Source organism: Cnephaeus nilssonii, assembly GCF_951640355.1.
Source record: "Cnephaeus nilssonii genome assembly, chromosome: 8".
NCBI lineage: Eukaryota > Metazoa > Chordata > Mammalia > Chiroptera > Vespertilionidae > Cnephaeus > Cnephaeus nilssonii.
In genome coordinates, this window is record NC_137079.1 from 102,972,103 (window position 1) to 102,984,407 (window position 12,305).

At 47.8% G+C, this 12,305-nt stretch overlaps 1 protein-coding gene across 1 annotated transcript; it reads left to right on the forward strand.

Moving 5' to 3' along the window:
- The first annotated feature begins 286 nt into the window (after positions 1-286).
- On the forward strand, positions 287-12,202 carry TMEM121B (transmembrane protein 121B). The gene has a single exon (XM_079779146.1). The coding sequence runs from the start codon at positions 2,770-2,772 to the stop codon at positions 4,549-4,551; it is 1,782 nt and encodes a 593-aa protein (XP_079635272.1). The 5' UTR covers positions 287-2,769; the 3' UTR covers positions 4,552-12,202.
- Positions 12,203-12,305: the final 103 nt, after the last annotated feature.

Sequence of the window (12,305 nt, forward strand, 5' to 3'; positions counted from 1 at the left end):
CTTCCTTCTCATCATAGTCACATCTTTGTCAATCCCTTTCCTGGCTGAAACAAAGCCTCCCCCCCTCCCCCCCCTTGTGTGTGTGTGTGTGTGTGTGTGTGTGTATGTGTGTGTGTGTGTGTATGTGTGTACACAGAAGGTTAGAAAAAATCCAATGCAAAGAGGAAATACTTCTAATACTCAGACTACCAACTTATTCTATGGTGTACCCTGTTTTCTCATCATTTTTATCTATGGTCTTTTCATTCAGGGCCTCAGACCTGAAAGAAAGTGGGCTAAAGAATCTCTTATAGGAAGTTAATCTGATTGATTACATTTCCCAGAAATACAAAGGATTAACATCAAAGGGCTGTTACAAGTCACCAGGGAGGAAATCTGTCCTGATGGAGGCACCTGACAGGTGAGAGCAGAAGGGGAGTATCTGTGAGTGACCCCAGGACAAGGGGACATAGGGGTGAAGGAGTGGGGACAGATTCATTAGTGTTTTCTCAGGAGCCCAGTTCTTAGCTTTCATTAGCTGCGTCTGCTTCTTCAACTGCTTCATTAACTTGAGCAGAAGTCGTTCAGGGTAGCTGTTGGCTGGCGTTTTCTCTGGGAGAGAGCTAGGAGACTGCCTATAATCACTCCAGTTAGCAGATGGCATCCCACCAATCTGCTTTCTGGCTTGGACTGGTTCAGTCTTAACATTTGCAGAACCTGCTGCAATGCTCACAAATGAGTGCAGATTGTATCCTTGCCCCATGTGGGTGGGCTTTGGCACCAGTTGACATAGCTGAATATCTCACACTGAAGCCTGTGAAGACCAGTCCCGAGTACCACTGCTCCTAATGAGAGCAGCTTTGCTCTCTAGCACTTACTGAAGTGCAAAGCTATGGGGGAGCAGAACTCTGAATGTGGCCTTAGGAAGCAATCCAGCCCAGAAAGCAGTCATTAATGGCCTGTGCTATGAGTAAATGTTCCCTGGGAGGTTAAGACATGAGCTAAATGAAATTATGATGATAATATCATCATAATCAACTACCTTTAACTGAGTACATACTCTGTTCCAGGCACTGGGCTAAAAACCCTTTGAATTCATTTCCTGTCTTTATACAATAGCCTGTTAAGATAGATATTGATACCTTTTTAGTTGGATAGTTGGAAGCTTAGGAGGTGAAATAACCAGTCCAAGATTATACAAGCTCGGTGGCAGAGCTAAGACTACTGATCCCAGAGCTCAAGATCTTACCATTTACTATACTAGTATCTGCTCTGCCTTACATGACGATTGGACAAAGAACTTTCCAAAGATTGCATGTGCCAGGGGCAGGTGGAAATAATGAAGGTTGTGAGTTCTAAATCTCACACCCCCATGGATTAGTTATACAGACTGACCTCTAAGAGACTGGAGAAAGGTTTGACTCAAACTGACCCTTATTCAAGAGGCAGGTTTAGTGGCAAGCCCTGTGCAACCAACTACTGTGGTTCCACTGATCCCTTCCCTCAGGCTCTATGGTGTCTAGGAAGATGAACCTAGCAGCAGAAGGTTTAAGGAAGTCAGGAAACATGCAGTCTGAGGTATGTGGAGGATGAGGGAGCAGGCAAATTTCCAGCCTTGCTTTATACATGAGCCTCATCTTTTTTTTTTCTTCTTTTTTTTCAACCCCCAACTGCTCTAGTCATTTTTTTCTCCCCTAACTCCCTGAAGGTATAACTCTACCTGCTGCCTTCCAGCCCAGTCGTGGACTGAGTTCATGGGGTGAGTCAGTATGAGTTCCGTGCTTGTAGGTGCAGAACCACTATACCTTCTGTCCACCCTGGCAGGTTGTAACATTCACCATCACCCACTTTGAGCCTTTGTTTTTATCAAGGTACCCATACCTATAAATGCCTCTTTGTTTTCCTTTCTGCTGGATACATCTTCCTATTGTTTCCAATTCAATAATTATTTTACCTGCTCTGTCTTCCCAAGCAGTTATATACAGAGAACTACTACATTCTCTGGAAATTGGGACCTCCCCAAGGTGGCTCACTGAACCCAATGCAGGACACATGAATATGTAGAAATACATGTCTGCGGCTGCTGTTTCTGGTCTTTTTAGTCAGAAAGACCTGACTGCTCTATTAGTTTTTAAGCGCCTTAAAGAGAGGTAGGCTGGTGTGGTGGAAAGGGCACTAGACAGCATAGAGGCCGAAGCTGCCCTAATTCCTGCAAAAGAAACTGCTGACTGGGAATAGAGGCCTGAACCTGTCACCTCAACCTGGTGCTGGGAGGCATGGTCTATACTGAGACCAAGGCCATGTGGTCACTAACCACTAATGCTCCAGGAATTCTGCTGGTGGGGCCTTGAAGAATCTTCTCCAGGAATCCTATGCTTCCTTTAGGTTCCCCCAGCACTGATCCCTCACTTCCCTATCCCTCCTCCTAGTGATAGCTACCTCCTCCGCCCCTCTCATCCTCCTGGCCACAGTGCTTCCCATCCCAACAGCTCTCTCTCTCCCTTTTCTTCCAGCTGATGCAGCCAGCCATGCTTTCTCCAGTCTCTCCTCCTACTCCCTCCCCGCCTTGAATCCAGTCCTGGTTTCCCTGAAGCCAGCCTCCCTTTCCTTTTTGCCCCTCCTCCCTCCTCCCTGCAAGTGGCTACTTGGGGTGGTGGTATCAGCTGGTCACCATCCCAAGCTGGCCCAGTCCGGGCGACTCCAGTCCAGATCTCGCTGCTGCCAGACCCAGGTAGGACTCCAGAAGCTGGGGAGGCGGGCAGGGTACAGCTGGCAGCCTCCGGGAGAACAATGCACCCAGCTCTTGGCCATCCCCGTTCGGTCTCTGTCTTGTCCTCGTCCAGCTCCGTCCTGCCGCTCCCAGCCGCCACCGGGTCACAGTCCTTCTTCCTCCAGGGAGGTTTCCCTCGTGGCAGGAGAGGCTCCGGTGACAGCAACACCAACACCAGCGCCAGTACCAGCCAGGGGGAAAGCAGCGGCGGGGGCAGCGGTTCTCCCAGCAGCAGCACAGGTGCCGAGCGGGAGGACAACCCCAACCAGAGCGTCAGTATAAGCAAACCACTGGTTCCCACGGCCGCCACTGCCGGGATCGCAGGACCCCTAGCCCCAAACGCTGACCCAGCCGCGCGTGTTTCTTTCTCCTCCTCGGCCGCCACCCCCTCCTCCACGCCCACCTACTCCTGCAGCATGACAGCAGCGGACGTCAGTGGGAGTGCTGCCAGGGGCATCTTCTGTGCGGGTGCTGCCGGGAGCGTTGGGGGCCCCGGGGTCCGCTTGGCTGGGGTTACCAGTGGCGCAGGGACTAGCAGCGGCGCCTCCTGCTGTTCGTGCTGCTGCTGCTGTAACCGCAAGGCCCTGGCCCCGCCAGACCACAGAGGTCAGCATCACAGTGGGGACTGCGCCCCCAGTTCGGGGTGTCGTTGGGGCTACCAGGCGCTGTCCGTGGTGCTGCTTTTGGCACAGGGAGGGCTCCTAGACCTGTACCTCATCGCAGTCACCGACCTGTACTGGTGTTCCTGGATTGCCACCGACCTGGTGGTGGTTGCGGGCTGGGCCATCTTCTTCGCCAAGAACAGCCAGGGCCGTCGGGGCAGTGCTGCGAGCCACCACCAGCACCACCATCATGCCTCGCCGCCCCTACACCTGCCCGCTGCTTCCATTGGGGCTGCGGCAGGGGTCAAGGCTCACGGTGGCCGCGGGGGCTCCGGAGGTCCAGGGGGTGGCTTAGGGGCGGCTGAGGCGGTGGGCGAGTTTGCCTTCGCCTACCTGGCCTGGCTCATCTACTCCATCGCCTTCACGCCGAAGGTGGTGCTCATCCTGGGCACGTCCATCCTGGACCTCATTGAGCTGCACGCACCCCTGGGCACCACAGGCTTCCGCCTTACTATGGCGCTGTCGGTGCCTCTGCTCTACAGCTTGGTGCGGGCCATCAGCGAGGTGGGCACTCCCCTGAGCTCAACAGGCCCCTTGATTCTGCAGCCCCAGCAACACCGCGCCTCGGGATGTTTCCTAGGCACGTGTCTAGATCTGCTTGATAGCTTCACCCTAGTGGAACTGATGTTGGAAGGCCGCGTGCCACTCCCCACACACCTTCGCTACCTGCTCATCATAGTCTACTTCCTCACCCTCTCCTCGCCTGTGCTTTGGCTGTATGAGCTCAACGCTGCAGCAGCTGCAGCTGCAGCTTTGTCCTGGGACCAAGCTCCTGGACCTGGCAGCTGCAGTCGCCTTCTGCGCCTACTGGGCGGCTGCCTGGTGGACGTGCCCTTGCTGGCGCTGCGCTGCCTCCTAGTGGTGAGCTACCAGCAGCCCCTCTCCATTTTCATGCTCAAGAATCTCTTCTTCCTTGGATGCCGTGGCCTGGAGGCCCTAGAAGGCTGTTGGGACCCCGAAAGTCCAGCTTCTTCCAGTTGGGCCAGAGGGGGCTATGGCGCTCCGCCCTCTGCCCCGCCTTCACTGCCACCTCCACCACCACCTCAGGGAGGCTCCCAGCTGAGTCACTGTATCACAGAGAACAATGAGGCAGGGGCCCATGGCTATGTCAACACCCTAGATGTGGCCTCCCAGAATTAAGGGGAATAAGGGGGGTGGGGTGGGGCTTGCTTTTCGGTTGAGAGACCTCAGCTCCCTTGTCCTCTAACCTTCTCTCACCCAGATTATATCAAGCTTTGTTTAGAAGAGGTAAGTGTTGTCCAGCCTGTGTGGCTCCAGTGGTTGAGCATGGACCAGGAAGTCATGGTTCCATCCTCCATCAGGGCATGTGTCCAGGTTGAAGGCTCGATGCCCAGTAGGGGGGTGTGCAGGAGGCAGCTGATCAATGATTCTCTCTCATCATTGATGTTTCTTATCTCTCTCTCTCCCTCTTCCTTCCTCTCTAAAATCAATAAAGATATATATTTTTTAAAAAGAACAGGTAACTGTTAATAGAGTTAAGGGCTAGTGTGTCCTTTTGCACTCCTTGGGTCAAGACTGCTTGGAGGAAGACCAACAGCTAATGGTGAGGGAGGAGGGTCTACTCACTCTATTCTCCCTTCTCCATGCCTGACCCTGATTCTCACTTCTAAGGGTCTGGATACCTCTGCTTCTTGCTTTTGCCATCTCCGCCCTAATTCCTAGCCATTGTGTGGAGAAGGGAGGAATGGAGGAAAGGAGATGCCCAGGCACAAGGTGCTGGACCTTAGGCCTTCTGTCTTGCTTAGAAGTGCCAGCTTCTTTTAGGCTGTGGTTAGTGGCCATTGTCCCATGCCTTGAAATAGACTCAGAATCCACTGTCCCCTCATGTGTTTATTGGATTTATTCCAAATGGTAGATGCAAAGCCTATGTCTCTATGTACATGTAGTATTGTTTTCTTATGTCCACCTTGTGGCCCGTTGCAATCAGTAGGAGACCTGGGGAGGCCCAGCCCACTATACATACCACCACCCTCCTTGTTCCTACCTAAACTTGTGGCAATAAATTCCCAGAAAGAGCTGGGCTCCTGGGAGCTGCCCAGTTTCTCTTCTTCAAGAAAGAAGCTCACCCAGGATCTTCCTCAATCCTATTCCTCTCTTCTCAGCTTATGGGGCGGAGAGTGTCAGAGGGTTCATATTCTGAGGACCAAACTGCACCCTTTCTCGGGTGAATGGGCATTTCCACCTCCATGCTTTTGACTTTCGTTGCATCACGCACTGATGCTGCTTGCAAAAAAAATAAAGACAAAATACTTGGAAGTTGCATTCAACATGGTCACTAGATCCAGGTGGGATTTTGATGTCAAGGTAGTTACAAAGTCTGAAGCATCAGCCATTGGCTTGCCTGTCTCTCTCCCTGTGCATTCATATCTCTTTTCCCAAGGTTTGTTGCTGGCTTGGTCAGATCTTGGCTCAGAACAGCACCCTTGGTGGGGTTCCTGGATAGATGTGAAGTTGGGTCTCTCATGGGCCCACCTGCCCTCTAGAAAGTTTTGTGAAGACCAGAAATGGTGGTGGTGACTTTTGTCTTTTGCTCTGTTAAGAGAATCTCCAGGGAAAATGCAGGCTTCATGGAATAGGATAGGCAAACCCACCAGTCTTTCTTTCTGGTATTCCTCTTGTTGAGGTTGATGAGAAGGGACATCCAGGGGTTTCCCACTAATAGTCTTAATGTGGGCATCACTCTTGGAATCTTGGAGGTAAGATAAGTATTTTTAGGAGAGGTAAGAGTGCAATTGGGAGCAAGGCCAGGAAATACTCTCCTCCACCCCACAATAGGGTAGAGGGGTGAAAAATTTTTGTTTCCGCTTCACTTTGTTATGCTCAGGAAGTTTTGTGTGGTGTAGTAAACCCTGGACAAAGGATCAGAAAAATCATGGATTGTAGTTTTGACTGTCACTTTTGCTTTCTGGGCCTCAGTTTTTTTACATGGGGTCACTTTCTCCCAACTTTTTGGGGGCTTGTTGACAGAAGACACCCATGTGGACAGACACAAGAGGGGCTCATGGATGAACCAGATACTCTCACAAAAGAGAAAAAATGTGTATACTCAATGTACTATCATGCTTCCAACCCCTAACCATACCAGGTCTAACATAAACTGGTGGAATTTTGCAGCTAATTGTTTCCTCCTCTGTCTTTTCTCCTTTCCGTATTGACTCCTCTTCTTTCCCTTTGAATTTCATGTGCTCAGAGTTCTGGGGCCCAGACCCTGGGTGGGCCCCAATAGCTGCTTCCTCTGTTTCCACATTCTCCCTCCAGCTTTGTTGCTTCCTGCTAGCTACCTAATCTCAGAGAATGTGAAAGGACTTTGCATCTGAGCTATGTGCCAGCCCCTGGCTGGTCCCCTACCCGACCCCCTTTTTACTGTTTGGATGGTATTCTCCCCACTGAATGACTGTAAAATCTCTGAGTGCTTTTGGTTTTCTGGTGGGAGGCTGTGATAGGTTCCCATGAGCTGCCACTTCCCTAGGTACATCAAGAAACTGATAGATGGGGGGATAAGGACACATATGTAATATCTTGATCAATAAAGAAAAAATAAACAGAAAGTTAAAAAAATAAAACTGATAGTAATTGGGCCAATTTTGGTAGATTTGTCTGCCCCCACATATCTCCCCCCCCCCTCCGCCCCCACTCCCTAGCCATCCTCTTCCAAATATTTGATGCAAGCACCTTGTGTTCAGAGAGTCAGTCCCTCCCTTCCTTCTGGTATATTTTCCTTGAGTGCTTTTACTTACTTCCTTTGCCCCATTCACAAGAAATTACCCATAAAGCTTCATTTTTCTCGCCTTCTAAGGGCATCTGCATTATGGGAGTCAAATTGGAGATGTTCTCCATGGTTAGAAAAACAGGAGTGCACTTTCTCCTAAGGTTGAGGGGAAGCGCAGTTCACAGCCAGGAACCCAGGTTCAGAATTCACATTGCCTGCTTCTAACATTTAAGCAAGTAAGCATGTCCTCGCTCTGAGCCACTGACAGCTTACCTGTTTTAAAAAGGGGTTGGACTAGACCCTCTAAAGTCTGGTCTAATTTAACAGGTCCTGACTCTGATTTCATGTGCTTTTGTGGAAGAGCTAGCTGGCAGTTAGAGCCTGGAAGAGGGGAAGTGGCACCTCACTAGCATTTATCATGCCCCCCTCCTTCTCTTTTTAAAAATAAAACCAGCTTCTGTTCTGAAAATAAAGACTTGAGACTTATGACAAACTTCCTGCGTGAATCTTTCCTGTCCAGGTTTCCTTACTAAATTCTTAAATGTCACTGTGACATTTGTTACCATTGTCCATATTTGTGTTAACGTTATGAGTAAACCTTGGTTATTTCCTCCTAGTGGCATGCTACTCAGGGAGGCAGTGTGGCTTTGGCCTTGACCTGGTGTCTAGCCAGGTTAGTTGTAGGCAGAATTAACAGAGATGCAGCCTGTGAGTGATTTCCCCAGCTATCCAGAGCTTTATTTCCCATTTCTTTCTAAAAATAACTTACCAAAGGGGAAAAGACTGAGAACTAATTTTTAAATACTTTGCCCTTCTCTATTACTCTTGCCCCTTCAGAAGCATGAATCCTTATGTATGAATGAGAACAAAGCCATGTTTTTGTTTTGTTTGTTATTACTTTGTGAAGTCTAAGACAGAACATAGAGTCTGAACAAAAATAAAATTATAGTTTGTTGTTGTTGTTTTTCTTTAGCACAGAGACAGCCAGCACTATTCAAACCACTCTGCGTTGTTGCCCTATGACGCTCTGGCTGTTCCAAAGTTACAGAGCCTGGTCACAAGCTTTCTTTGCCTCCAATTTGCTATGCCTTTGGGTTCTCATCTGACCTCCTGGAACATTTTCATTCTTTATAAAACAGGAACAACATTACCTATTTCACAAGGCTGTGGTAAGAATTAAATGAGGTGACATGTGCAAAAATATTTCTTTTTCTGAAGACATTTATAATCATAATGAGGGGACAAAATTTACACAGGAAAGAATTATAGTATAACATAAGGCCATACCTTCATTCCTTCCTAAATCTAGATGTAAAATAAGTTGATTAATTTGACTAAGCATGTTACAAATATTTATACATTTCTCATAGTTAAGCATGCAAGCTCTCATTGATTTTGGTCAGCTAGAGCATATATGAGGCATTTTGGGAAAAGTGAAGAAGTGTAAGCATGATCTAGTTATGAATGGCCTTGCCTGAGGGGTTGAGCCTGACCCTGCACTTCAGGCCCTTGATGCACATTGTGTTATTTCATTCTCACAGCCACCTCAAACTAGCTTCACTTCCATTTCCAGAGAAGCTTGCTGAAATGCCACACCATAGTCAGGAAGGGATCCAGATTTGAATCCAGGTGTGTCTGCTTCCAAAATCTGTACCCCAAGTAGCCTTCAGACTTCAGCTGTTAACAGGTTGAACTTATCCTTCATTAAAGCTGTGCAGTTCTGGCTAAAAAGCAGGGGCTAGTTTTCATATTCTGTGTGAGTGCCATGGAAGAGGCATTGAGCAAGACAACTGGTGAGACACCATGTGAGTGTGCAGGCAAAAGTAGAGGCCAGCCAATTTTGCCTCCCTTTCCCCTTTCTGCTCTCTCATCCTCTCAGGGCACTAAAATCTTCTTCCTCTCTATTCAGAAAGGAAGGATCCAGTAAATTAATTTATATTAAAGTATTAATAACTTAAGGGGCCATTCCTCCTAGGAAATGAATCTAGGTACCTGGGTAGAGAGCAGGCATATTGGACAAGATTTCTTTGTATCCTTCAAATCATGGGAGAGGATGAACATCTCATCTATGTTCCTCTAACAGGCAAGCTGGCTCAGTAGGGTGCCCCGCTTGCCTTAACCAACCTAAATTGACAGGATGAGAGTGTGGACCCAGTGCCAAGATCTAGGAGCAGCAGTAGGGCATGGAGAGCTCGGGAGAGGCCAAAAGAAAGGAGATGGACCTAGAAGCTATTTAGGAGCGATGTTGGAAGCACTGAGTGGGAAACAGACATTGGACAAAGGTCCCATCTGGCAGAAAGCAATGGGGTACAACTTCACAGCCTATACCTATGGGCTGGGGGCAGTTGCTTTATTTTATAGTCTTCTATAACATAATATATATTGTTTCTATTTTCCCCAAATGAGCACGTTTGCTCAAACAACACATTTGCTGAGCTCTTAATATATGCCAAGTATTGGGTCACATATTACTTTTATAATCTGAAAAGGTAAACATATGGTTAAAAAAAAAGCAGTAGCAAGAGGAAAGATAATCAGTACCCTGGGTTCATAAACTGCTCTGGTCCAGAATCAGGTTAGAGCTCTTCTCCTTGCTCAGAGGCAAAGAGACCTAAAGACACCCCTGGACTCCTTAGAAAGGCAGCAGTGTGGGAAGGGTGGAAATGCCTGGACCAACCTGGTTATGGCTATGGTGTGTCCAGTGTTTTCTGGTGTAGGACACCACCTGTGTTTTCTGGTGTAGGACACCACCTAAGTGCTTCACAGGTATGTTTCATCCACTCCTCACAAGAACTCTGTGAGGTAGGAATTCCTGCTGTACCCATTTTAGAGACAAGATGAGACCTGTGAACCCTGACAAAAAAAGACACCCACTAAGAAAGTCTCCTAAACAGTATGGCGTTTCCTCAAAAACTTAAAAATGGAACTGCCATTTGACCCAGTAATACCACTTCTAGGAATATATCCCAAGAAAACAGAAACCCCAATCAGAAAGGATATATGAACCCCTATGTTCATAGCAGCACAATTCACCATAGCTAAGATTTGGAAACAGCCTAAATGCCCATCAGCAGATGAGTGGATTAGAAAACTATGGTACATCTACACAATGGAATACTAGGCTGCTATCAAAAAGAAGGAATTCTTACCATTTGCAGCAGCATGGATGGACCTGGAGAGCATTATGCTAAGTGAAATAAGCCAGTCAGTGAAAGAAAAAATACCACATGATCTCACTCATTTATGGATATAAAGAACATTAAAACCTGATGAACAAAAAGATAGATACAGAGGCAGAGAAGCATTGAACAGACTGTTAAATTACAGCGGGAAGGCTGGGGGGCAGAGAGGAAGGCAAGAGATCAACCGAAGGACTTGTATGCATGCATATAAGTATAACCAATGGACGCAAGACACTGGGGTGGTGGGGTGAGGGCATATGCCGGCGGGTAGGGGAGCCTGGGGGAAGGTCAATTGGGGCGAAAAAAGGAGACATATGTACTACTATTTGTAATATTTAAACAATAAAAAAATAAAATAATGTCTCCTAGTGGCTAACTGGGCTAAAATAAAAACAAAAATAGCCTAGCAGCCATTTCTACACAGGGGCCTTTTACACAAACTATACTTAAAGGAGAAACCTGCACTGAACTGCCTGTTTGCATGGTTTCTGCCATGTGAATCAGCCCTTATAAAAGCTCCTGGAATCCTATTTTAACCAATAAGACTGAGGTTTTTCCACATCCAATTGGAGCTAACAGCTCTGACCAACCAGAGTGGCTCTATTCTGACCATGAGGGCAGTGCCTTCTGGACCAATCAAACTGGGAGGATATGAAGTCCTCATTTGCATGAGGACAGATGAATCAGGAGTCAGGGGTGGGGACTTCTATCTATATAAGCCAGCTCCTCTCTGGTTCTGAAAGTGTAACTTTCCCTCCACCAAGACTGAGTCTCCTTTGCTGAGCTAAACACCAAAGATGTCTTGCTGGAGCAGAGAGCAGGCCAAAGATGAATGGAACAAAGCAGAGCAGTACAGCACAAAGCAGACCTGCACAGAGCAGAGCTATCTGGCCCAAGAAGGGCCTGGCCCCAGAACTGTCCTATAGCTGTCCTGTATCACAATTGAGCTGTTTTGCACTGAATCAAGTTTCTTTCTTTACCACACCACAAATTAGAGAGTCCTGTTGCTGTTGAATTGGGGCCAACGGTGATCATCAGTTGGCAGGCTTAAGGAAGATATCTTGATTTAAGTCATTTGGCTGGCAAGCAGCAGAGCCAGGGGCCTGTTTGTGTTAACTGTTGTTGGCCTTCTTTTAAGGACACTCACTCTCCAATACACCTTACTTGAGGCCCAGGGCCAGGGCTGCAACGCCAGCTCTGCATTTTACTCTGAGTTCAGGTATACTTGGGCCCCTACTGTCTTGAAGATCCTGGAGCAGAACAGACTGGCTCTCCCCCTGACTTTTTTGGGAAGGAGAACACCAATTGCTGGGCCTAAAGGTCACAGAATAAAAATCACCCATAGTATAGCTTCTTTTCCCTTATGCCTTATTTAATACTCAAAGATCAGCAGGAAATAAGTGAAAGCCATCATACCCTGGCATTCGGAGATCCCAGCTCAAATACTATATGAATGTTTAAGTGACTGAACATACCCCCTCAAAACTGAAACACGGCTGAGGGCCTTCCTAGGCAGAGAAACTGGTTTATAAAAGTATAAGCAACACTACATCAAGCAATGTCCAGACTGCACATCATCTAATTATACCCCCCCTCACACCCCTAACTAGGATCAAGACAGCTGGCAGAAAAAACTTATGGAAATCCACCCAAAGTTCAGAGGCTTGCATTGGACAGCAGTCACAGGCAGCTGCTCCCCTTCATGTTTTGGTCACAAGGTTGGCTTCTTCCCACCTGGAGCCACCTCTGCTACAGTCTATTTAGGAGCAGAGCCAGAGAGGTGGGAGAGTCATAGGTTGGAGGGCATCTGTTCTTGGAGGGGCTCTTCTGGGCAAAGCAGGATTTTATTTAGCTATGGTTCAAAATAATACAAAAAGAAAGGCCTGGCTTGCTTTATACAAATTCTTGAAGCTCTTGGCATTTGGCTGACAACAAACACCACACTCTGATTGACAGAATTTCCAGCACTACGGTGACTAGTG

What these genes read in the sequence shown, in the direction of transcription:
- TMEM121B (XM_079779146.1), top strand. Translation starts at nt 2,770, where the DNA reads ATGCACCCAGCTCTTGGCCATCCCCGTTCGGTCTCTGTCTTGTCCTCG.